This window comes from Balaenoptera acutorostrata, chromosome 1 (genome assembly GCF_949987535.1).
Source record: "Balaenoptera acutorostrata chromosome 1, mBalAcu1.1, whole genome shotgun sequence".
Taxonomy (NCBI): domain Eukaryota; kingdom Metazoa; phylum Chordata; class Mammalia; order Artiodactyla; family Balaenopteridae; genus Balaenoptera; species Balaenoptera acutorostrata.
Genome location: NC_080064.1, coordinates 5,816,171 through 5,842,834, shown reverse-complemented (window position 1 = coordinate 5,842,834; position 26,664 = coordinate 5,816,171). Strand labels below are relative to the sequence as shown.

The following is a 26,664-nucleotide window of genomic DNA, read 5'->3' as shown; positions in this document are numbered from 1 at the left end:
TTTTTTAAAATGGGCAGAGGCTCTGAATAGATATTTCCCCAGAGAAGATAAACAAATGGCTAATAGCACATGAAAAGCACATGAAAATATGCTCAGCAACATTAATCATTGGGGAAATGTAAATCAGAATCACTAATCAAAACCACAAAAATGCAAATCAGATACCACTTCACATCCACAGGATGTCTATAATAAAAAAGATGGGCAATAACAAGTGTTGGTGAGGATGTGGAGAAACTGAAACACTCCTACCCTGCTGGTTGGAATGTAAAATAGTGCAGTTGCTTTGGAAAATAGTCTGGCTCTTCCTCAAAAGTTTACTCATAGAGTTACCATATGACCCCACAATTCCACTCCATGTATATACCCAAGAGAAATGAAGACATATGTCCACACATATGGACATTTATATGGCAATAAAAAGGAATGAAGAACTGACACCTGCTGCAACATGGATGGACCTTGAAGAAATAATGCTAAGTGAAAGAAGCCAGTCCAAACGAACACATATGATATGACTCCAGATCAGGCAGACTTATAGAGATTGAAAGTAGGTGAATAGTTGCCTTAGGTGGGGGAGGAGGGAGGAGCCTGGGGGCAGTGGGACAGGACTGTTAATGGGTAAAATGGTTTCTTTTTGGAGGAATAAACTTGTTCAAAAATTGGGTTGTGATACTGACTGTACAACCCTGTGAATAGACTAAAAAACTTTGAATTGTACACTTTAAATGGGTGAATTGTATGGTATGTTAATTATATCTCAGTGGAGATATACACACGCACAATAAGAGGAAGAGAAAAAGAATGAAGTATAAAAAGAATCAGTGGATTAATTTTAGAAGAGAAAACTGAGTGATGGGAAAAGAAAAACCAAGATCTGGAGAGTCTGATGGCTGATCCTTTGTCAGTGGGTCCCCTCTTGCTCACTGAGCCCACGTGTCCGGCCCTCGGTGGGATATGGTGGCAGCAGGTGGAGAATGTGGCCTGACTAGGTGACTGCTCAGTGAGGAGACAAGACAGACACAGGGGAGGCGCTGAATCCCGTGATGGTGACCCCATGGGGCAGAAGGATGATGGAAGAGGGCACCTGTCTAATTGTGCTTCTGAAGGATTGTGAAAAGGCCAGGGGTGAGTCCATCAAGTTCCCACTTGTTGTGACTGCCTCCTCGACAGCTAGGGATCCTGGAGAGAACCGTGGCCTGAACTTGGGGTCCCCTTGGAGAGGTCCCTGATAGGCCGGGCTTCTCCATCACAATGGTTGGCTGATTCAGGGGTGAAGGTGAGCTTTGCAGAGAGCCTCAGACACCTCAGCTGAGCTGCCAATGTCCTTGTCAGACCCCTGAGCCTCCCATGGGAGGGAGGTGCTGGGTGGGGGCAGGGCAGCCCGGACCCTGGTTCCTGCATCACCGCTAACTACCTGTGTGCCAAGCTCCTTTCTCTTCCTGTGCCTCACTTTCCTCTTCTGCAAAATGAGGTCTAAGGCCATGCAGATGGGGTCCTGGTGCTGGTCCGGTGGGACCTGACACAGCAAGCACCCCTGTGCTTTGGCTGCAGGGACTGTGGATTTGAAATGACCAGTCCCGTGAATGCAGCTGCGTGCACGCCCCCAGGCAACCCACAGCATTGAGGGCACTGGCACATGCTTGCTGTTTTGAGCCACTCAGCTTTGGGGTGGTTTGTTACGCAGCATTAGATTACTGTAGGGGACAGCTGTATGAGACAAGGTGTTTGCTACCAGGACAAACCGTGCTGCCAGGATTGGTATCAGCCCAGGAAGACTGTCAGCTCAGTCTGGGAACTTGGGGATTTCTCTTAAGGGCCATGATGCAGAAAGAGAATCCAAAGAAGTTGGGGGAAAGAAACCACCTTCACACACTCTTCCTGGTGGCTCATACAGGCCCATCCATTCCCTCTGCCCCCTCCCCCAGGATTATACACATGCCAGATGATAAAATACATGGCTAGTCTCCTATGAGAGTGGGGGACGTGCAGAGACGTGCTCTGCTCTAAGGAGCAACAGAGTCAAAAGGCGGATAATCCAACATACATTCAGGAAGTGGTAACATGCGGTGATAAAGCACCCAATGGGCTTTAGTATCCGCAGCCCTGAGCTGCGTGACAAAGGACAAGTCACCTGAGGAGATTCAGCTTCCTTGTCAGTAAAATGGGGATGGAAACATCACCTGGAAACAGGGAGAGGACAAAATTGGATAATGAATATAAAGTGGGAGCCCAGGGACTAGGGGGTGCCCTGGGTGGGGCTTGGGGATGAGGACCAAGGACCCATGCCAGTGTGGCTCATGGTCCCACCCAGGCCTTCCAACTCACCAAGGTCCCATCTGCTCTAGGACTCTGGGCAGAATGGTCCTCATGGACAAGGAGGCATAGCCGCCATGGACAGCATAGTGAAGACAGCTTAATAGACAGATGCCACCTGGGGAGGGGAGAGACCTGGTTCTTCCTCTTGGGATGGGAGCTGCCATCACCATCATCACCATCATCATCATCATCATCATCACCATCATCACCATCATCATCATCACCACCATCACCACCATCACCATCATCACCACCATCACCACCATCACCATCATCACCATTATCATCATCATCACCATCATCATCATCACCATCATCATCATCATCACCATTATCATCATCATCACCATCATCATCATCACCATCATCATCATCATCACCATCATCATCATCATCATCATCACCATCATCATCACCACCATCATCATCATCATCAAGATAATATTTGCTGGGTGACTACATTCTTTACACATGTTAATTCCTTTCATCCTCACACCAAGTTTGTGCAGTGGGTGTTCCTATTACCATGGTTTTACAGAGGAGGAAACTGAGGCACAGGGGGTTAAGTAATTTGCCCTGGACTGTGCACTAGTGAGCAGCAGAGACCCCGATCCCCCGCACTCCTGAGCTGGAGCTCTTAGCTGCTTCTCTGCTTGGCCCCATGTGAGAGCTAAAGAAACAGCCTCCGTGACAGTACAACGGGGTGAAGGGCCCCTCCTTAACCAAAAGACAGGCTTGGCAGCTTGGCTGGCAGGGCTGAGGCCCCTTCCTCCCCCCAGCACTCTCCCTGAAGCTGTGCCTGTCAACGCAACACCACCCTTTGGTACCAGGAGTCTGGGTGGCACACTGCAGACATACTCAAGGAGATGGGTTCTGTCTGGCCTGGGGACCCTCTAAGCTGGGCCAGCCAGGCCTGGGCATCTGCCTGGGCTTTATTCGAAGCAGGAGCCTAAAAGCCCTTGAGGGCAGAGTAGCCAAGTGGTGAGGCCCCTGCTCGGGAGGCAGAAGGGCCAGGGCACTGTTTCCAGCTCTGACCCCTTGGAAAGACTCTATTCTCTGCCCTCAGTGTGCTCATCTGTAAAACAGGGATGATAATAGTAGCCGCATCCCAAGGTCATCATAAGGACTATTTGTGAAGCTCGTAGCGCGATGCCCAAAAGGTGTTAGCACCGTGTCTCAGCTAAACGATAGGGCAAGGTGACTAGTCCACACCTTGGCCAAGATAGCCAGAAAACTCAGGCGCAAGCCAGCAAAACTCCAGATGAGGCCTCTGGCCTGGGGTGGGGGGGTCTGAGTTGTGGGCCCACCATGGGGTCTCAAAGGGCAGGTCTGGGGCCTTGGCAAAGCCCTCATGACAGTGATGAAATCCTCTTCATGCAGGACATCTCATTTTTGGAGAATAGCTCTGTTATGGGCTGAGTTTTTACACCCCCAGAAATTCATAGATTGAAGCCCTGACTCACAGGACCTCAGAACGGGACTGTATTTGGAATCAGGACCTTAAAGGAAGTGATTAGATTAAAAGGAGGCTGTTAGGGTGGACCCTAACCCAATCTGACTGGTGTCCTTATACGAGAAGGATATTGGGACACACAAAGAGACAGCACACAGAGAAAAGGCCATGTGAGGACACAGCGAGAAGGCAGCTGTCTGCAAGACAAGAAGACAGGCCTCAAAAGAAACCAAACCTGCCCACACCTTGATCTTGAACTTCTAGCCTCCAGAACTGTGAAAAAATAAATGTCTATTGTTTCAGCCGTTCCATCTGCGGTATGTTACCTGGTAGTAACAAAGACAAGCTAAGACAAGCTTTGTCTTCTAAGCCCGGCCCCCCACATGTCCATGCATCTCTTTACCTGGCTGAGGGCTCATAGACCTTCAAGTGCACAACGCTATGGCTCCCTGTTCAAGGTCATGCTTGCCAAATCAGGGCCCAACCCTCCTGCGGATCCTTCCAGAGAGGATCTCAGGAAGCTTCGGTCTTTGGGGTCTGAGAGCATCACAGGCGCCCACTGGGCTGCTGTTGTATGGCCCAGTGGGGTCATGGTTAAGAACAGCGGTGTTTACTCAGAAGGTACACTCAAAATGCACTTACTAAAGCCGCTGTGGTATACTTTCTTACGAAGTAGATATTATTCATTTTTTTTTAACTTGGGAACCTGATTAAGGAGAAATGAGTATATTCGACTGAAGGTGACAACAGTCAAAAGACCGGATATTTACGCTGAAGACCACTTTGAAATCACCATCCTGACAGTTGCTGTGACCAAACCCTGAAGCTTAGACACTGGTGGTAACAAGAGCTGGGAAGTTCCCCTTTTAGGGAAGCAACCAGCAGCTTCCTACAAATAATCAATGATTACCGAGGTCACCAGGGGAGGGGCTTGTCAAATCCCGCTCTGTTACCGAAACGAAGGAAAAGCAATCAAAAGGGAAGGCGCGATTAGAGGCCAGTGCATCTTAGGCTACAACCATCTCACACGCCTCGGAGAAGCAGAGCTGACAGGTTGAGCTCAGGGAGAGTTTTGGACACCTTAGGTGCTCAACACCGTTACTGAGAAAAACAAAAGCGTGGCCAGGGGAAAGCACAGATGTGTTACACACACACGTGTGCCCCCATCCCCAGTTGGTCTCTGACACCCTGATATCCGCTGTGGCCCCTCAAAGGGCTGCCACGTCCCCACGCAGGCCTGCAGCTCGCGGGCTTCTGGACCACTGAGGCCGGGTCAGTCCCTGGCTTGGCCCTGCTGCCTGAGAAGCACCATCCGTGTCAAAGTGAAATCCCCTGGGATGCTGTCACTAGAAATGCAGCCCCACCCAAGGATCCTCCCAGCTTTAACTCACTTTCAAGTAACTTAAAACAATGCCAGGCCTTTCAGCAAATATAAAATGAGCCCCCGCTCACTTTCTTCTGGGAATCAAAACCGAGAATGCTGGGGGAGGAATGATGTCTGGAAGTGCAGTCAGGGGGCCTGGAAGTTCACACTTCCTGCTGCACGACTGCTCTCTGCTCAGAGCTGGCTTTTTCTCCTGCTGCTTTTCCAGGAATGGGCAGAAAGACTCGTGATAAATGCATCAGCCATCTCCAAGTGCCAGGGCAGTGGAGGCTTCGAATGCATCAAGCCGGACCTCGTAGGGCCACGTCTGCAGGACTTCTGGGTGGGCCCTGCTTGGAGCTACACACTAGAGCTTCCCCTGGCTTTAGCTGTTCCCGGGGGGCCCAGGCCAGGCCTTCTGATGTCATAATAAACATCACTGAGCTTATAAAATTAGAGCATTGCTGCATTTTTCATGTCTGAGAATCACACTGAATTGTTCACATCTTAGAAGATGGCCGAATGCTGCATCTAGGTTTTCTCTTTCTCTTAAAGGTGAATTATTGAGCAGGAATGCTCTTTGCCCAGGACCCCACCCTGGCTCTGAGATTCCCATGTGCACCCAGCTGGTTACCATTTGCAAGGTCAGATCCACTCCCATCGGTGTTGGGGGAAAAAAGAGGAGCACTGTTGGAGGAGGGGCTTCCTCCAGGGGGTGGGGGGAGGGAGAAGGCTGAGTGGCAGCTCCAAATGGAGCTGCTCACAACCCTTCAGCAGCAAATGGAGCCAACAGGAGAACACTTTAGTGAGGAAAGAACACTGCTGCAGCCAGGGGTGCTGTCTGCAGGATGGAGACGGGATGCAGGTTCATTTACAGAGCATCACGGGCCGTGGCACAGGTGAGTAATTTAAAGAGCTAATTGAGATAATATGTGAGAATAATAACCTTAGCCGTCAAAGGCTCTTAAAATTTCTCATTGGACTTCACATGTAAGTGGATGGATCTGTAATGTAGTGAATTTCACATCTCTGCCCAGGAAATCTTGAGCTTTGCACAGGATTCTCTGCAGAAGACAAAGTAGTTGCCCAAACCATTTTTCATAATAAAATGTGTTCTTGAGCCCCAGAGAATTGCTGAGCACTACACAATATCCGCGTAGGGGCGACACTTTGGAAACAACGGCAACAACAACAGCAAAAACCATGTCAGACACTCAGCGTTTCCTCTCGAGACAAGAACAGCAAGAAGAAATTGGTCTGCTGGGTGAGGAGCAGGGGAGACAAGCTGGTGGGGGCAGAGGAGGGGAGGTGAAATTCTGCACAGTAGAGACTTTAACCTTGACCAAAGAAAGGTCTGGCTTTTGTCCTTGCCTTCCGGGAGGTGATCTCTAAGCCCTTGGAATGTCCTGCTGGAGGGAGTGGCTTAGTTTGCCTGAGTCACTGGAGAGTCCTACAGTATGATTTAAGGTAGGAGCCGGTTACAGTGGAGAGTTGTAGGGTAGGGGCTGGCCACTCTAGAAGGATCAACCACGCCATTTAGGGTAAGAACTTTCGGTCACACAATTTCAGCCAACTCCGGAGAGACCGGAGACCGAGATCAGCCATGAGGGCAATCCCTCACGCCTACGCGGCGGAGCGCCAAGAAAAACTCTGGACACCAAGGCTCAGGTGAGCTTCCCTGATTGGTGATTTCCCGTGAGCACTGTCACACATTGATCCAGGGACATTAACGCTGACCACAACCCACGGGAGAAGACAATGGAAGGTGGGTGTTTGGTGCCCTCCTGGACCCTGCCGTACACACTTCTTCCCTTGGCTGGTTTCCATCTGGATCCCTTTGATGTAATAGGCTGTAACTGGGAGTATAATGGCTTTCATGGCCTCTATGAGTCTTTTCCACGAATGGTGGAAACCGAGCATGGATTGTGAGTTGGCTGACTGTTTGCACATTCTTTCTACATATGGAGAGCGTTCCTCTGAACAAACATAGTTTTCATGCAGAGTTAACCCCTGTCAAGTGCATCCTCTTCCTGATGGGAGCACAGAGGGACGGACTCCCTGCCCCTCTCACGTGCTCCCCTAATACTCGGAACCGGCCCCTGTGGGGCACTCATCACACCAACTGTGCTGTCCGGCTTGCCTCATGTCCTGGGCCATGCACTCCTGGAGGTAGGGCACGCCCAGTTGACCCAGTTGACTCAGCAGGTACCAGTGACCGATGGGCAGGTGTACAGGCTGCCTTCTACCAAAGCTGTTTCTTCCATTGTGGTTTATGACCTGGCTGAGGAGTGAGGTGCCTACCTAAGAATGTGGGGTCACAAGTGCCGGAGGAGGTGGGTATTGTGAGGCTTCAACAGGGTCATGAACAGGAAGCTGTTGGCATGGGGCCTGGCTGGAATGGCTGTCACTGTCATACCAGAGCACTTTGGTGCAGTGAATTCCATGGAGATGGGTGTGGATAGGCAGGTTTTCATGGCTCCTGACTCAGCTACCCACCTACCAACTCATTCATTCACTCACCAGGCTAAGGTAGGGCTGGGTCAGACAATGAGGGAGTCACAGAGGGTCAGATGAGGCCCTCCTCCAGACCCCAGCATGGTGACACACCATGCAGGGACTTGCCAAGGACCTGGTTGGGAAGTCCCCATCCTCTCTGAGGTCCAGAGGGGAGATGGGTCTGAGCAGCTCAGGGAGGAGACTTGCTTTTTCTCTTCCTTTTCCAAATCCAGGGAGCTGAGTAGTGAATTCTCTGCCCCTTAAAAGCTCTGAAGGCAGCCTCAAGGGCACATTTTTAATAAAGGTCAAGCTTCTGCATTCTTGCCTTGGGTTATTTGCCTGAAGCTTGTCCAGTGACAGGGAAACCAGAAAGGGGTTGATGGTGCCTGGTCTGTTCTGGACACCCTCCCCAGCTGCTCTGATATCAGGGATCCTGTAGCCTAAAGCTGGAGTCAGTCAGCAGTGTCACAAAGACACCACTGTCCGTCCATCCATCTGTCCATCCATCCATCCATCCATCCATCCATCCATCTGTCCGTCCGTCCATCCGTCTGTCCATCCATCCATCCGTCCGTCCATCCATCCATCTGTCCGTCTATCCCTTGAAGAAATATTTATTGAGCACCTACTGTGTTCCTGGCCTCTTAGGGCATGATTATAACTAAGACAAAAGTCCTTGGCTTCAGAACTCAGCTATATTCTCACCTTTGTCAATTTCATCCACACCCCTTGACACATTTCTTCCCAGGCCACCTCCATGCAGTCATGTCACAGATGTCTCTCTCCTGCCCACATGCTTCTCTGAGCTCTGGAGCCTAAGTCCACTCACTTGCTGTTGTTGACTTTTCCCGTGGATGTCCCAAAGGCCCTTCAAATTCAGCCCAACTCGTGACCGGTCCTCCTCCAGGGTGCATGACACGGAGCCCCCATACCTAGCCCATCTACAAGTGCTACTGATGCTACCTCCTGAATCTCTCTTGATGGTCCCCTTTCTCCAGAACCGCCAAGTCCAGCATCATCTCTAGCCTGGAGGATTCACTGGTCTACCCTCGCCAGCTCTGGCTCCCCTTCAATCCGTTCTCCGTGCAGCAGCCAAGAGCACTTCTCGAAATGCAAACTTGGTCATGTCCATGCCTCTCAAACCTTCCATGGCTTTCCTCTCCTTGGGGATAAAGCCAGCACTCCTCAGCCTGGCTGGTGCCTGGGTACCCCTCTAACCTGTCTGGCCTGATCCCCACCCCCTCTCCACCTCCCCAGCCTTCACATGCTCCCTTATATCCACGAGGCTCCCTCCCACCACAGGGCTGTCTGTGCATGCTGTTCCCCATGCTGTTCCCTCCCCTCTCCATGGAGTTAACTTCTGCTCCTCCCTCAGACCTCAGCGCAGGGGCCACTTCTTCAAGAAATCCCTCCCAGACCTCCTCTTAACCCTCCATTACAAGCTCCCCACACACTTATTTGTGCAAAGGCTTGGCGTTCAGGTCTGGTTTTTCCTCTGCTAGATGGTAAGCTGGGTGAGCACAGGAAACTCATCTGCTCGTTTTCATTCATTCCTTTGTTCTAATCCCAGCACTGGCCCAGGGCCTGGTACCTACTGGGGGCTCCAGTACCAGTTAGGGAATAAATGATTACAAAGGAAGAATTGCTAACAGAGGAATTTACAAAGTGTAATGGAAAAGCCAAATAAAAAGAAGGCATCCTGTGTGTGGGGCAGTGGAATGAGGGGGGAAGTCAGCTTTTAGAGGGGAAGGGCCTTACAGTAGAAATTTTCAATGGAGCAGGAGTTCTCTAAAGCAGCCACAGGAAAAATAACCTGAGAGACCAGAGGGAACGGCATGTGTGAAGGCCTCGAGGTGAGAAACACTACAGTATGTTTGGGGAAATCTGGGTATTTTGGTAGAGAGGAGGGGAGAGCCTTGTGCAGGGGGAGAGGATGGGAGGGCTGAAGATGAGCCGAGAAAGACAGGCCGAGGGCAGCTTAGAAAGGGTCTTGGATTCCGTGCTGCAGAGTCAGAGTTGATCCTGACCTTCCCAGATGACCACGCCCCTCCCAACAGGTGCCGCTGGCAGCCCCGCCTCCACTTCTAACTCATCGTGCTGCACTGGGTTACAATCACCAGGTTTTGGGTCTGTCTCTCCCAGGGGACCGCACCTTGCACAGCGCCTGGCACACAGCGGGTTCTCGTCAATCCTTTCCGAAAGCATCAGTGATACACAGCATGGATGCGGAGGGAAAGGATGTGGCGGCAGGAAGGCCAGCGGGGAGGCTCCAAGCCCGGGTGTGTGATGCTAAAGGCCTGAGATAGAAAAATGGTAGAGGACCCGGAAGATGGGAGGAGGAAGCCCTGGGGGTCCTACTTTGCAAACTGCTTGGCTTGGGGGAAGAGGGTCGTGGGGAAGGGAGAAGCAGGGATGAAGGATGTTTCTAGCTCTGGAGGCTCCCATCGGATGCAGCATAACTGCAGTAGGGAGAAGAGGCGCAGAGGAAGGCTCTCATTGGGTGGAGGTCAGGAGCCGGTGGATGGGGTCAGACCACTATGTATGATCCTCTCGGCATCACCTGCTCACTGTGTGTCTGCGTCCTCATCTGTAGGATGGGGGACCTCGTACGTAGTTGGGAAGTCTGAGAGAATCGATACGTGTAAACGCTTCGTGGCTAGGGCCTGGCAGGTGGTGGCACGTAGATGTCAGCTGCAGTAACCCCTGGGTGGGCAGCTCTGTGCCAACAGGTCTGCCAGCTCTCCCTCGTGTCTCAAGACCAAGGGATGCAGCTTTGATGCCGTTGAGGCGACCCAAGGCGTCAGCAGCTCTTCTAAAAGTGGGTGCCACCAAATGGGGTGAGGGCCCATCTCGGACCTGGGCAGGAGAAAGGACACTCGGGGGACCTCTCCATCTGCTGATGTCAGGACTGGCCCAGGGCCTCGGCCGGCTGGTTTCTCACCTGCCCTGTGTCCCGGCTTCCGGAGTCTGTGAGTCTGGCTGTGGGATGGAGAAGGGGAAGTGGGTGGAGGGAGCAGGGCACACGCTGATCTAGAGTCGGGAGGGCTTCTGTCCTGATTCGGCAGTGGTTTGGGGCAAGTCGCTGCTCTTCTGGGGGCCCAGATTCCTTCCAGAGGGATGAGGAGGTTGGACAATGCGACAACCATTTCTTTCAAGTTCTAACTCTCGAAGATTCTAAGTCTGTTTCTGATGTATCAACTATTTCCACTCTGCCACGGATTTTTTTAAATGTCTCCCATTATTAAGTATGGAACATCTGACACATACCTGCCTGTCACTTTTTCTTCCCTCAAACAAAGGACTTTAAGTTCACCAGTGGAACATGTCAGCAGTTGAGGGAGCTGGTCTTCAGCCTATCAGACTCTTGTGACTGTCTCGTTGTCACAGAGGCGGGAGACAAGGTCACTCGCTGGGCTGCTTGGAAAGGATCAGAAACGTGTGTATTTTGGGGAGGTTTTAAAAGGAGAGGGCTTGTGCTTGCCCCATCCAGAGGCTGGGATCTGGACCATTGGTAGGGGAGGCGGGGATCTCCTCTCATCCAGCTCCAGGACCTCCAGGACCCCGCTTCCTTCTGGAGGCCACACCAGCCCCCGCTCCGCCCACGGCCCCTTCTCCTTGCTCACGGGGCGATGTCCTGGGTCTCCCCGTCTCAGGACCATTGCTCCCACTGCTGGGTAAACAGATCAGCATCTCCATTATTTTCCAGGGAGGTGCATTCTGGGGCCGGATCCTAGGAAAGGCTAAGGAAGCCTGCAAAACGCTGGCCTGAACTGGCCGTCTCCCCAGGCGTGCTGGTCTTTTTGGGATCCCAGCTCTGCCAAGAGGCCTTTCTTCGAGGCTATGCCCCCTGCAGCACAGCTGACCCGCGTCTAAATGACGTGGTGGAGGAATGGGAGTCCGATGTAACTGATTTAGGAGGGAGCAGGACTTCCAGGCAGCCGTTGGGCCCATCTGCAGGATTCCCGCATTCCGGCCACAGCCAGTGGTGGGGGGCTGAGAGCCGTCTCCACTGGGCCTGACATCCACATACCATTTGGCGGGTGAGTCACAGTTTGTTCCTGCTTTGGGACTTGGCACCAGTCCCTGCAACCCAGTGGGGAGCAACTGGGCGGGAGCTTGTCCCTGGGACTCAGAGCAGGTGTGGATGTCTCCCTGAGCCCGGGGCCAGGGAAGCTGCCTCTCTGGGGCCTGCAGACCTGTGGGATGGTTTTCTGGGCCAACAGCAGAGGGCAAGGCAGGAAAAGCAGGGCCCAGGGCTTTTTCTCTGGCTGCACGAGGAGGGGTTGGGGGCACAAGATCTCCTGGGCCAGGTCTTTCCTGTCCCAGCCTGGGGAGAGTCAGGGATCTGAGCTCAGAGACAGGCTACCAGAGTTTTCAGCCACTTCTCCGGGTTCTTTAAATTCACGGAGCTCCCTCCTGCCGTGGAGTCTTCCTACGTGTGGTTTCCTCTGCCTGGAATGCTCTGCTCCCCTTCTCCTGGCATTAACGGCTGCCACACCCTTTTTCTTGAAACACCGTCTTCTCTTGGCCTCCCGGTGGTCACATCCTCCCCGTCTTCCTCCTCTCGCTGGATGCTTCTCCTCAGCCCCTTTGCCAGCAACTTTTCTGCTTGACATTTAAATACTGGGGGAGCCCATGCTTGACCCTGTGCCCTCTCCTCTCCTTTATCCACCCTCTTTCGTGGAGCAACTGCCTCTAGACCCATGGCTTTAAATTCCATTGCTGAGCTGATGACATCTAAATTTTATCTCCTTTCTGGGCCCCTCCTTGGCCTGCAGACTTTCCAACCCAACTGTACACTTGGCAACTCTAATAGGCTGTCAACCAGAATATGACCAAAACCCACTCGAGATTCCCTCTCTCCCACCTTCTTCAAACTCCTCCATCTCAGGAAATGGTCCCCTGTCCCCTACCATTGTTTAAGCCCCAAATCTAGGCACTACCCATCCTTCTCTTTCTCATCCTCCGTGTTCAAATCATCAGCAGGGCCCCTGACTCTACCCCCCAAAAGTCCCCAAACTGTGTCTCTTGGGATTCATCGTCACTGGCCTTGTCAGAGCCACTCTCATCTCTTGCCCGCACTGATGCAAGAGCGGCCGGGGTGGTCGCCCTGTGAGTAGAGACACAATTCATGCTCCAGACAGCAGCCGGGGCGGGGGCGGGGTGGTCCTGAAAACATAACTGAGCGTGTCACCTCACTGGCTTATAACCCTCCCGCTGTCCTCAGGATAAAGTCCCAGCCCCCTGCCCTGGCTGATGGGCCCCCGGAGGCCCGGCCCCTTCTCCTTCTGCTGCACCTCCCCTTAGCCTGCTCACCAGGGCGGCCCCTACACACCAGGCTCCGTGTCTCCCAAGGAACTCTGTTCTGTGATTCCCTCGGCCTGAAACGTCCTTCCCAGGATCTTAGCGTGTGCGTCCTTTCTGACATAGCGCCTCCCCAGAGAGGCCTCCGCCGGCCGCCAACCTCAAGCAGCCACCCTGGCCACCCTCTACCAGGCTGCCCGCGGTAAGTGCCCCGATATTTCCTCTGTGATGTGTTTGTTATCTTTCTCCCACCTCTAGAATGTAAAGTCCACGAGAACGAAGGTCCCCCGGAGTCAGAGCGGTGCCTGGTGATTCAAGAAGGGACGACCCTCGTGGAAGGAGGCAAGAGTGGAGGCCAGGAGCCAGAGTAGGATGTGCAAGAACATTTGGGGCCGAGTCAGGGTGGTGGCAGAGGGGATGGAGAGAAGTGGGGGAAATTAGGGAGAGAAGGCCACTAGGATGGTGACGGGCTTGGGGGGGGGGCGGGCGTGAGCAGGGGGTCTCAGGAATGACTCTGGGTTTTCTGGGGTGGACTTTCTGCCGAGGTTGTAGGAGATATAGGGTCGGGAGGGGGCGCCTGGCAACAAGAGAACAATTGTGAGTAACATTTGGGACACGTTGACTTGCCCAAGAAAACCGGAGCAGCGATGTCCTGGGGCAGCTAGATGGAAGGTTCTGGATCTGAGAAGAGGCACAAAGGTGGACCTATCAGTGCACCTTTACCTTTACAGATGGTAAAGAGGGTCCTGGGCGGGGCTAAGCCCTCACGGAGAGTGGGCAGAGGGAGAAGGGAGGGGCCTGGAGACAGCATCCCAGGGCCTGCCAGGTCTTTAATCCACTGGATGACTTCCAGCACCTCGGACCCCAGGGACCACCTCCTCCCCTTGTGAAGCCCCCTGACCCTAGGCTCTGAGACCCCACCCTTTTCTGTGTCCCTCCGACTCCCCTGACTGCTCCTTCTCAGTCTCCATCACCAGCTCCTCCTTCTGGAATGTTCTGTTAACGCTCACGTAGCCTGCGCTCTCCGGGGCCTCTCTCTTCTCCCTCTGCCTCAGAACGTGACCTTATTTGGAAATAGGGTCTTGGTAATTAGTTAATTACAGATGTAACTAGTTTAAGATGAATTCATTGGATTGGGTGGGGCCCTAATCCAATGACCCGTGTCCTTGTAAGAAGAGAAAACAGAGACACAGAGACACACAGAGAAGGAAGACGCCATGTGACGACGGAGGCAGAGGCTGGAGTTATGCTGCCACCAGCCAAGGGGCGCCAAAGGTTGCCAGCGGCCCCTGGAAGCTGGAAGAGGCAAGAAGGATTCTCCTTTAGAGCCTTCAGAGGGAGCATGGCCCTGCCAGCACCAGGGCCTCTAGAACTGCCAGGAAACTCATGCAACAGTCAAGGATAAGTTGGCTGACATTGACCATCGGAGGGTCTGAGCCTCCCAGCTTCGCACCTCAGGATGAGCCACCTGCCCCGCGGTGGCCAGAAGCTGCCCCCACGGGAGTGGCCACGTCTGCCGGAGCTCCGGGTCTTCTCCCACTGGTTTTTACTTTGCTACCTGCCCCAATAGCCAGGATGAGGACCCAGGGGCTGTCTCCTCGGCCTCTGTAGATGCTGGGCTTGCCGTTTCTCTGCAGGGCACCATTTGTCACTGACTCAAGGAGGCGGGTGAGGCCCAGCCCCAAGGTGACCCATCCCTGCCACCCAGATCCATTCGCTGTGGCCCCAGCCGCAAGCAGCAGGAGATCACGCCTCCGGGGGACATCTGAGCCCCAGGCCCCTTGCTTTCTGCCTAAGGAGGGCTAAGGACACCCACCGCCATCTGTCAGGATGTGGACCCCACAGAGCACAGACACTGACTATGCGGAGGGAGCCTGTGCTTCGGAGCGAGGCCCTGGCTGGGTAGCTGCAGCTCAGACCAGAGGCCCTTCCTGCCACTCAGCTTCACGTCCCAAGTAGAAGACTGGCTCACCGCGCGTCTGGAGCCTGTGCTCCGCAACAACAGAGGCCGCGATAGTGAGAGGCCCGCGCACCGCGATGAAGAGTGGCCCCCGCTCGCCGCAACTGGAGAAAGCCCTCGCACAGAAACGAAGACCCAACACAGCCAAAAATAAATAAATAAATAAATAAATAAATTTATAAAAAAAAGACTGGCTCAAATCAGTTTCTGCCACTACCGACTTATCTCTTAGGTCCCCGCTATGTAAAGAAATACCCAGACACCCATGAGTTAACCCACTGGAGCGTGCCCCAGACCCCACTCTAGGTGAATGCCAGAAGATTCTTCTCAGTGCCCCTTCTTACTTACAGAGAAGACCCCTGCGACCAAGCTTCTGAAGCTTCTTCAAAGTGCTCCCAGAGGCAGGAGGACGTGGGCCCTCGGGGCACTGACTTTGCCTGTGGTTCAAGGCACTCTCCAAAGTCAAGACCATTCACTGATGCTCTATGTCTGATGTAAAAAACTCTCCTGAATTTGTATTCTACCCCATGAAACAAACTGTATTTGTTTCAGTAAAACAGTGGCATTTAAACTTCATTACAACTTAACATTTGCTCCTCTCCCCACATTATCTGGTAAAAGTGATACACTTTCTGTCTGGCTCTGTTGATGTTCTCCCATGTGGACAGTTCATCACGGGCCCAGAGGAGGGAGACCGGCAGGCGGGCTGGGGGATCTGCAGGATGGAGGGAGCCAGGCCAGGAGGAGCCAGCAAGGTACACTCAACTGAAAGCCCTGGAGTGTCCTCACTGGAGGGAGGAAGCATCCAGAAGCTTCCCAGGGGCCATTCTCACAGCTGGAGTGGCCCCTCCTGCTGCCCCTGGGCTGCACCCTTGGTCTCTGGCTCAGTGTGTGGTCTCCCACTCCTGGTGGTTGGAGGCTGCTGTTAGAAACCAGCCAGCAGGGGAGAGGCTGGCAGGAGCATGGCCACATGCCAGGGACAGGCAGCTGGGAGGCAGGGGGTGTGGGGGTGTGGGGGGAGCGGGACAGAGCTGGGGACCATCCCAGCTACACATCTTCCATCTATTAGCACAGAAGGTTTGGTCACAGAAGGCCAAACCAGGAGGCCAAATCTTGCTTTTCCTTCTCTCCACTTCCTTACAGGGGGCGAGGCTCCCACCTTCCCACACCTCTAACCCAGAGCCAGGCTGCCGCAGAGGCTGGCTTGCCAGATACCCTCCTCTGGCCCCGGTGAGCTGGAGGGCAGGCTGCCGGGGGTGTCCGCCCTGCCCCAAGGCTTCATATGCTGAAGCAGGCACCTGGACGATGAGATGTGAGTTCCTGCTCCCTCCCTCTGCCTGAGATTACAAGGTCCCTCCCCCACCCGAGGGTGGCAGGAGACCTGCCCAGGTGGCTGGCTGGCTGAGCCCAAGAAAGCTGCATCCGTGCATCTCACCAATCCTCTCACTCAGGCAGGAGGCTCAGCTGCCCGAGAGGCAGTTGAAAATAGAGTCTAAGAATAAGCGGCTTAGTCTGGTTTGGAGAGGGGCTCAGCTGGGTAGGGGTGGGTCCGGGCCTTGGGGAGCATCAGCTGGTTGCAAGGGAAAGAACCAGGCGCCCAGAAGTTCCACTCACCTTTCTTCCAGGGACAGGGATCTCTTAAAGGTGTCCTAGTGCCCTTGGCCAGATGTGCGCCCCACCCCGTCGCTCCAGAGCCGCAGGGTCAGGTGGCCTGGCTTTATTCTTTTTGCAAACACAGGCCCAGGCGAGGCCATCTAAGCACACAGCACAGCCTCCCCACACTCAGCACAGCCCTGGCTGTTTGTGTCCACAGGACCCATGGCAGGCAGAAGGGACATTTCCCAGAGGCCCTCAGAAAACGGTCCCTGGGTAAACTGGCTGCTTGACTGCCTCTTGCCTGGAAGAGGTCCCATTGTGCCCCAGATGCACAGCTGACCCACCCCGGACCACTCTGGGGTCCTGATGCAAGAGGCCTGGGGAAATGTGTTCTGAATCTGGACCTCTGGGGGAAGAAATGGTGAAGCTGGTAGTTCCCAGAGCCCCTTGGCTAAAGGAAGCAGCTGTTCCACAGCCTGGGGCCCTTGCTGCCCCCTCCCCCTGGGATACTCCTTCCCATCCCTCTAAGCCTGACTGACTCCTGCTCAGGCTGGAGGTCTCAGTGGAAGAGTCACTTCCTCCTGGAAGCCTTTGTGAACACTGGGCTGGATGAAGCTCTCTTGATGTGTCCTGTGGGCACTTACTCGCTCATGCATTCAATCCTTCATAAGACAAACAGGTGGCCCGCAAGCTGCCAGCCTGTAGGGCCTGTGTCCTCTAGAGGTCACAGTGCAGGGGCTGGGGAGGGTGGGCAAGTGCCCTAAGTTTGGGAGAAGCGCTGCAGCTCCCGAGGCCCAGAGGACTGTGCTCCCCCCAAAATCGGCCTGCAGCGGGTAGATGCCGACGGCAGCGCCCCCTCCTCCCTGTTCTCCCTCCTCCCCCGTTTCCATGCTTGTCTCCGCCTGGATGGCTGTGTCCAACTGAGATTTTGGGGACACGGGGCCCCTGCGCCCATGACCCTCCGCGGGGACGATCGCCTCCCGCTCGGCCAGGCTGCTCAGACAAAGGCTGCGCCCAGGACAAAGGCTGCGCCCCCGCGGCTGCTGCTGCGCGCGCGGATTCCATTCCGCGTGCCCCACCCAGCCTTTAGTCTGGCAAACAAATCCATTTTTTTAAACAAATGAAAGCTGAAATCTCTTTCCAAACATTTCTCCCCCTCTGGGATGGAGGGAGGGGCAAAGAGCGCCCCCAGGATGGCAAGCAGGGCGACGGACGGGGGTGGAGTGGGGCGGGCCAGGAGCGCGCGCAGCGGGAGGCGGCCGCCGGCGCGAGAGCGCGCAGCCCTGGCTGCACGTCCCCGTTCTCTCCCCGGGGCTGGGGAGGGCCGAGCCGTGCCGCAGTCCGTGGGGCGGGCGCGGGCGCAACCTGCCCAGAGCTCCGCGCAGGGCCCCTGCATTGCAGCTGCGCCGGGCGTGCAAGCGTGCGTGTGTGCGCGTGTGCATGCGCGTGTGTATGTCTGTGTGTGCGCCTGTGTGTGCACGCGCGCCGCCTGGCCGCCGCGCCCCAGTTCGCTCGGCGCTGCTGTCCCCTCGCCCCCTCCGGTTCCACCGCCGCCCCTCCCCCTGGCCGCAGCGCGCGCACCTCCATGTCCCCGCGGCTCTAACTGAGAATTTGCCCGGTAACCTTGGGGGCGGGAGGGGCAGAGGGAAGGAGCTGCGGAACTGGAGGAGAGGGGAGAGGAGAGGAAGACTTCTGACAGTCTGGTCGCTGCAGCATCTTCTTCGACACACTTCTTCACTGCCAGGCCACAGGGTTGGCCAGAGCCCGGGGGACCTCCACCCTCTGGGCTGTCCCAGCTGTCCCCTTTGCATTGGGAGGATTGTGACCCTGGCGCTGCGGCTGCGGTTCTGCTCCCCTCCCCCCACCGTTATTATGTATCAGGCTGGTGAAATGCTGGGAAAATGATCCTTGGGTAGATAAGTCACTTGTACTCATTTTTGGGGGTGGGGGGGGGGATGGAAAAGAACAAGGAGAGGTTAGTTTTACTCTTCCACCCTGGCAGGGTGGGCGTCTCACGGTTCCTCTGCCCTGGACCCCCTTCCCCTCCCACTATTGAAAGGATGCCTGGCCAAGCCCAAAGGGAAAGAGATTCATGGGGTCCTTTGGGGCCCCCATCTGCTCTCTGTAGGGGGGTGGCCCTGCCTCGTCCCTTCCCCAACTCCTGTCATCTCTCCTGTGTATTCTGCCAGGGGCTGGGGGGATGCTTATTTCAACTGGAGGCCTATGGAGCTCAGAGCTCCAAGTCCCGGCAGAGGGGGCCGCTGGGGAGCAGGTGTCCTGCGTGGCCGAGGACTGAGGGGTGTGCTTGTCATGAAGCAGTTAAGGTGGCTTCCCTTCCCCACGATCTCTATCATAGCATCCTATCCTGCTGGCAGCCTCCTGGTACCGCCTGCCCTCTGGGCTTCCCGGGGGACGGCTGAAGTTTCCTGTGCCCTGAGGCAGGACACTGCCTGGCTAGACTTGGCTTTCTGAAGGGCTCCATCTTCCAGGCAGGTCCGACGCTGACTGGTCCCTGCATCCCGCAGTGCACCCTGGTGAAGTGACCTGGTCACTGAGGGAGAGCCAGGGCTCTGCAGAGTTCCCTGTTCCCTTTCCCATTTGTTCTGCAAAACTGAAACCGGATTTCCTGAACGGGAGCCCCTGGTCACCCTGCCCTTCTCTGTTACATCCTGCAGGTCATCGCCACAGCGCCGGCTGGCTTCAGCCTCGGCCAGGGTGGCTGCCAAGGGTGCAGATGCCCGCTGACCCAAAGCCACCTCTGGGAACAGCTCGGAGGGTTCAGTGGCCAGGGCGGCTGCCAGACACCCTGTCACTGCTGGGGCCGGGGCTGGGGTGAGGCAGAGATTTACTACACACTGGGTGGCCCAGGAAAGCTGCCTAAGGCATGTGCCCAAGCCCAGAGAGCCTCCAGCGACCAGTAGCAAGGGGAAGTCTGAGAAGGGAGAAGGCAAAGGGCTGCTGTGGATGGGGGAGGGGAGCTTAAGGAACTGACCCCCACAGAGGGCCCGGGTCAGCTTAGCTGAGACCCAACACCTTGGGCCGGCAAGGTCTCTAGCAAGGTATCCCACAGACGGGCACCTCTGCGGCTGCCCTGATACTAAGGGCGGCTGTAAGCCATCCCTCCACCCTGTCTCGGCGCCCGGAGCAGACCATCAGCTCAGCCCCCCAGGCCAGCTCCGGGGCTTCCCCTGGGCGTGCCCGGGCCTGGAACGGCAGCCTCTGCAACTTTTCTCTGCAGCGCCTCTGGCGCCCCAGGGGGTGCAGCCACTGCTCGGCACCCCGTTGCAGCAGGCCAGCGGCTCTCAGAGAAGCATCCTTGGCCATCACGTCCTGCCTCCCGCCTTGGAGCCTCTGGGGGCTCCCTGGCCCTCCGCCCTCAGCTGGGTGGGGGAGGGCTTCCATGAGAAGGTGTGGCTCATGGTCCCTACAAGGCAGAAGCACTCAACACACAGCCTTGAAGTCCAGGCCTTGGAATCAGAAAGAAGCCCAATCTGGGCTGCCTTCCCCCAGCCTCGCCCACTGCTGTTGCCTCTGAGAGGCTCAGGGCTTGGTGATGGCCTCCAGGAGCTCCCTCTGCTTCTAGAAACTGCCCTGGGGCTGGGGGTGGGGCAGAAGAGGATGCCTGGACCCTGCTGCCCCAGGTCTGACCGGAGAGGGGCCTGTCAGCAGCTCAGGGGCTGTTCTGGCCACTCAGATGCCCCGGCAAGCCCTGGGTCCAAGCGCACCTACTCACTCTGTCCCAGGGAAAGACCGAGATTGAGGGTGGGGACCAGCCGGTCCTCCCGAGGTGAGACTTGCACCCTGAGCAGCAGAAGTTAGGAAACGTGGATGCTTCCTCGTTTTTCACACCTTGCACACAGGGTTCCCAAGTGTCCCTCTCCCTTGGGGCCTGGCAAGGTGACCCGAGCGCTGTTCTTACCGTCCAGTGACAGCCAGTCGTGCTGGGAGGATGGGAGTGCGGGCAGGGCCCGAGCTTTGTACTCAAACACCACTGAGTTGGAGATGATCTGGTTGTTGAAGGCAACTTGTAGGGTCACAAGACCAGTGTCATGGGCTGAAAGCAAAAGAAAGAGCTGTCAGGGAGGGAGGGGGGCGGGGCATAGGCACCCTCCAGCCTCATGTACCCACCCAAGGGCCAGGAGGACCCTCTCCCCACTGCCCTTCATGGATTAGCCCTGCCTGGGCCTGCTCATTCCTTGAGGTCAAAATGCGGGGGGCGGGGGGGGGGGAGGGCGTTTAGGTGCAGCATTTGCTTTGGACTCCTTTGTGCTTATTTCTCTGTTTCACCTTTTCCGGCAAGCTTGTCCTGACTCACTTAGCATGGCCTTCTGTGTATTTTCAGAAGTCCTTCTGCATCCCCGATGAAGGCAAGAGCTTCTCTGTGCCTGTTACTCTGAGCCCAGTGGTGCCGGGCTGGAGGCTGGCATAAACCTTGCGTCTACCCCCGACGCCTGGATGTCAAGCTTCGGGAAGACCGGCCCTTATGGGCCTCGTGAGCTGCTCTGACCCTGACACGGGGCTCAATGAAAGCTATTGGTTGAGTAACGCAGGGGACAGTCTCACTGTTCCCAAGAGGAGAACCTACCCGTGGCAGAGAGACCTGCTTCATTTCTGGGGGTGAGGCTGCTTCTGGGGGTGAGGCCGGTGGGTATATGCAGGCTGCTCTGCCCCACCGGGCCTCAGCCTCTGGTAGACAGCAGGGTTCTGTGCTCTTTGCCCTGCTTTTCTGGAACCAGCGCCCAGGGCCTCCCCAGGACAGATTTCCAGGGAGGACGCACCCGGGGATCGTGTTACTGTTTGGGCTCTTGGTTTTCCAAAGCTTAGACTGGAGGAAGCTGTCCAAGTCAGCTGCTCCCCAGGGCAGATTAAAGCTCTGGCTTCCCTCTGAGGTCTTCTGATGCAGCCCTCGCTGCCCACGGGAAAACCAACTCATTGACGTGTGGCCTCTCTCCATCCCAGGTGTATGTGTTACGCAGTGGTCCCCAGAGCAGGTCTTTGGAAAGTCATTGCCCCAAGATGACCAGTGTGTTTTTTTCCCTGTGCCTTCCACCCTGGTGTGGTCCCTCGGCTCCAGATCACAAGCTGGGTCCATTGTGGGTGGGGGACCACTGGAGCTCCTGCCGCGCCTCTCTGGGCAGGGGGCCCCAGCCAAGTCCAGACCTCCCTACGCTCTGATGGCGTCCCCAGGCAGATCTCTAAGCTCACGGTCACTCGCCTTCCCTGGAGATTTGCCTGGTTTACCAAACAGGAGGGTAGGGCGTCAGCGAACGCCCCATCAGAGCCCACTCAGCTTTGCTCCTCTGGCAGTCCATCAGCAAGTCCTGGGTCCATTTACTTCTCTCCATCCTGATGGCCACCACGGTACCCAAGCTGCCATCATGTCTTGCCTAGATGCCTGGACTCCTGCATTAGCCTCCTGCCCAGGGCACCTTCAGCACACCTGCGACCTACCTGTTCTGCTGGGATGGTGTTAGGGTGGGGGGCACACTTCAAAGCCTCCACAGGAAATCAGTGGGAGTATGTTGCCCAAGTGAGCCCTCCTCCTTAAATCGGGAAAGATTACCCCTCTGCCGCTTCCTATGGTTTCCCTGCTTCTTTCTTCCCTCCTACAATCCATTCTCCCACACACCCAGATTCATCTTTGAAAGACATAATTTAGATCAAGCCACTCCCCACTTAAAACTAATGGCTTCCATTGCAAGTACAACCTAATCAGACTCCTTCTTATGACTTAGAAGGATGGACATGATTTGTTCTCTGCCATCTTCTCCAACCTAGCCATCTCCAACTCACCCCACCTTTATATTTCTTCAACTTACCAAACCTGTTCCTGCCTCAGGGCCTTTGCACTTCCTTTGCCCTCTGCCAGATGTTTTCCTCCCATTCTTCCCATGACCAGCTCCATCTCATCATTCAGGTTCCAGCCTAATGTCCCAGCCTGTGAGAGGATCTGTCCAAAGGAACGTCCCTTTTCCCGTTACCTTATCACATTGCCATATTCTAGTGTTTTCTCCAGTTATCTTGGTTATTTCTTTGTTTCCTTGTTTGTTTTTTCATCTCCTACAGTAGAATGTAAGCTCTGTGAGAGCTGGGAGCCAGTCTGTCCTGATCACCTCTGTACGCCCAGGGCCAAGGTCAGTGCCTGGCCGGTTATGGCCCCTCAATACCTGTTTGTTGAGTGAATTGCTTCAGAATGCAGTGCACTTGCTTATCTCATTTTGAATTTCATCTTTTGCCTTTGGTGACTCCCAGGAATCCAGCGTGGGGCTGTCCAGAAGCCCCAAAACAAAGTCTTTTTGTTGGGGGGGCTTCCTCCATCTTCTCCCAAGCCCAGGTTGCCTTTCCTAAATCCCAAGTCCTCCTTCACCACTGCTTCACCACAGCGCAGTGGCTTGACTTGGTTTTCTCCCTCCTGACCTTGGAACACTACTGGAATCTTGCAAGAGGCAGTTTCCATGCCTGTGTGTCTTCTGCGGCCAGTGAAGGAGGGGGAGCCGCCCAGAACCATGTTCTTGCTCAGGATCGAGTCTCCCCAGCTTGCCCCAGGCAAGGGCATGTGCACCAGGCCGGTGGGCAGGGGCCATTTGCACCCCCTGTGCCCCCTCTTCCCATGTCATTCTAGCTCCTCAGGTGACCTGGCTTGTGCTCCCAGGCCTCTGAGCCCTTCTTATAGGTGAGGTCAGTTTGGTTCTGGCTTCAAGTATCCTTTCTTTAAGATCAGCTCCAGGTTCCCCAAGGCTTTGGGAGACCCAGGGAAGAGGCCCCTGAGCAGCCAGCATTGTCCCCCAGGGTGTGGCTTGTTTGCATGACCAACTCCTTCCTGCACTGAGAGCTCCTTGCGGTCAAGGTTAGAGTTAGGGGCTGGGTCCATTCCAGGCGCCTACCACTGCCTGGCAAACTACTTGACGAATGAAGAAATGAACGAATGCATGCAGCACCCACTGCTGTCTTACTGAGTGACATGTTTTAGCTTGGGCCTCAGAACAAGGATGTCCAAAAGGGACCCCCTCTTTGTGGTTAGGGGTGGAACAGGGTGGGGCCCCCCCAGCCCACAGGCTGCCTGAGCCTCTCTGGGTCCAAGATGCAAGATGTTAGGGGAAGCCTAAACCACGAGGAGGCATAGTGACCTGGGCAGACTCTCCTGCCAGGTCTGGGGACCCAGAGATGCTCTGGGACCAGGAGAACTGCCTGCTGATACCTAAACAGCCCTGGACCCCTCTCCCAACTCCCCTCCCTCCAACCAGGACAGAAAGAGCAAGGCCTCACTCGTGAGCAGCTTCATGAATTGAGCCTGTAAGCCAGGAGCTTCCTGGACCCGCCCTCATCTCAGCCCCTTGCCCATCTGGCAGGTGGTTTTTACAGATGTAGAAATGGGGACTTAGGGAAGTCAACCTCCGGGCTCAAGTCACCTGATGGTAACTGGCTGATCTGGGATGTGCATGACGTGACTGCTTCGGCACCCAGGATTAGCCAGGTCCTGGCCTGGGACACCATCCAGACGGCATGCAAAGGCCAATCTTTTTTTTTTTTTTTTTTTTGGAGGGGTCAGATAACTCAGGACAGGCAAGGTCTGGGTCTTCAGCCAGGCAAGAACCAGGTACAGGAAGCGGCATCTATTTATAGGCTGGGCCAGTCCCTTTCCAGCAGCAGGTGATAAGGGGATAGTTAATAACACGCTGCCCCTCCCCCTACCTCACCAGTGGAGGTGGGGGGCTGCGTTAGCCACACGCAGCCCCGAGCTGTGATAGGCTGACCCAGCCTGGCTGGCGTCAGGATGGCTGCGCTCCAGCCCCAGGAGGGCTGCTGGGAGCCTGGGAGCAGGGGGAGATGAGTGGGAGCCGGCCAGGCCGCTGGCGGGGGCAGGGCCAGCAGAGGAGGCCACCACAGGCACCAGCCCTGGCTCCCTGGGATGTTGCGGTGCAGAGGCCGCTGTGTTCAAGGGGAAGCCGAGCACCTGAGCCCAGCCCTGGAGCAGCGGCATTCTGCTCCGGTGGGCTGCGTGGGGAGATGGAGAGAGAGAGAGAAAGAATGTTCCATGTCAGCTCGGGAGCCCCAGGCTAGGGGGATGGTGCGGAGTGAGGCCGACAGCTCGGGCGGCCGGAGGTTCAAGCTGGACCACCCCAGGTGAACCAGGCCCCTGGCATGGGCCAGCTCTACTCCTGCCCTGGGGACCCCGGCCCCACTTCCCTTCCCCACCCCTAGTCCTCCACGGGGAGCGTTCTCTCTCTCTCTGTCTCTCTCCTTTTTGTAGGCTGCAGATAACACGGAGTGGGACCCTCCGCCCTCCCCACCCGCCTCCTCGTCTGCCTTTCCGTCCATCATCTGGGCCAGCTGGACGGGTCGTCCCTGGAGCTAATGATGCGTGTGAGGGGCCAGTCAAGGGGTCCCCCCAGCACCAACCCAGGGAACAGAGAACACGAGCAGGTTCCTTCATGAACACCCACCCCCTTTTCGGGATGTGTCAGGCACTTTTCGAGCCCTGGGGGACATGTGGTGACCAAGAAAGACACAGACCCTGTCCTCACGGAGCCAACAGGTCAGTGGGGAGGAGGTGATGGTCAGAGGTCAAGGGCAAGTTGACCAGACAGGGACACCAAGCTGCGTGGACAATGATGGGCCCCGCCCGAGCGACAGGGAGAAGGTCAGAGCCGCGGGGACGGCACCCGGGGCCCCCGGGCCCTGAGAGCGGGAGGAGACGGCGTGCCAGGGCCTTCTGCTGGCCATGGGGTGGCTGGCCCCACCAGCCTCTCCAAGGGGTTTGTGTGGGTTATTCTCAGTTTGACGCCCCCTCCCCTGCGGTCTGCCGGGCCTCCTCCGTCCCTCCCTGACCCGCTCTGTGCCGCAGGGGACTGGCCCCGTGGACCGCACGGCCTGGGCCCTCTTGTTCTCGTGACTTCTGTGTGGCTTCAGTTGTGCGCGGCATGGGCGGCGGGGAGAGAGGGCGGCCTTGTGGCCCCGACCCCAGACGCAGCTCCTTTTGGGGCCCTTCCGCCCGCCTGGCTCTCACCGGCTCCTGTGACCCTTCGGGTGGAGGGTGAGGAGAGCTCCCTGCCGTGACCAGTCCTGGGTGTGTCACCGGGCGCATTGGCTGTCTAAGCAGTCCTCCATCAGGCTCTCTTCAAAACCCAGCCGAGCTCACCTGTGCCCCCATCTATCATGCTAAGGGGGCCATGAGTCCAGAACAGATGCCATTATGCTAGCGGATCCGGGACCCACTCCTTCACCGTGGAGGAAGCCGCGGCCCAGAGTAATGACACCACTTGCTCCAGGTCACCCCCTCCAGGCCGACTCGGAGTCCAGCGCTCTGGGGCCCCGCGGCCTCTGCGGGAGGCGGCCTCTCACCTGGGCAGTAGCAGCGGAGCACCCCGGGCTGAATCAAGGACGCAGGCACTGAGATCTGGTCGAACAGGCAGCTGTAATTATTGCTGGCTTCTTGCCACGGGCCTGTGATGAGAACCTTCACTCCTCCCTGGAGGGAACAGAGACCAGCGGGGGGCGGGGGTCAGCCCCAGAGGGAGGGATGAGGGACACAGGCCCCCGTGGCTGCACCCCCAGCCCATGTGCTCGTGGAAAATGCAGACTGCCGATTCCCATAAGCCCTACTTTTGAGAACCACTGTTTCAGGAGTGTGGCGGGAAGAAGGGCCCCAGCCCTCCTCCCCCGGGTGCCTCAGGGGCCCCCAGATGCTCCTTGCCTTCCTCAGCTGGCACCCAGCGCGGGGGCCAACAGTTCGAATCCCTGACCCCCTCCTGCAAGTGGAACTTTCAGCTCCAGGCAGAAGGGAGCACAGAGGTTTTCAAGCCTTTCCCCCCCAGGATGCACCTGAGAACTGGCCGGGGGGATCCCTGAGAGGAAGCGGAGGGGAGGGAAGGGGCTTTCTCTGTCATTTGCTTGTGGACAGATTGTGTGAACTGAGCTATGGAAATGGGCTTGAGCATCTTAGTGGCCTCCAGGGACTGGACGTCCCGGCGGGGAGATGAGGGGAGACCCGGGATGCCCAGGGTGTGGTGGGATAGCCAGGGGAGGGGGCAGCGAAGGGGGGGGGGGGCTGGATGAAGAAGGTGATGAGAAAGAAAGCAGAACAGAAAATTGGAAGGAAGGCTCAGAGCTGGAGGGGCTCAGAGGTTGCCATGGTGGCCAGACGGCCCCCTCACTGTGTACAGACACGGTACA

General features: G+C 56.1%; 1 protein-coding gene across 4 annotated transcripts in view; it reads right to left on the bottom strand.

Moving 5' to 3' along the window:
• Window positions 1–26,664, bottom strand: part of CAMTA1 (calmodulin binding transcription activator 1) — an 888,068-nt gene that overhangs the window by 57,326 nt on the left and 804,078 nt on the right. For all 4 annotated transcript variants that reach the window (XM_057544799.1, XM_057544797.1, XM_057544798.1 and 1 more), the window contains 2 exons: window positions 25,834–25,960; window positions 20,411–20,545 (listed from right to left, as the gene is read on the bottom strand). In XM_057544799.1, the coding sequence (XP_057400782.1) occupies window positions 20,411–20,545; window positions 25,834–25,960 (262 nt within the window). The remainder of the gene's footprint in view (window positions 1–20,410; window positions 20,546–25,833; window positions 25,961–26,664) is intronic.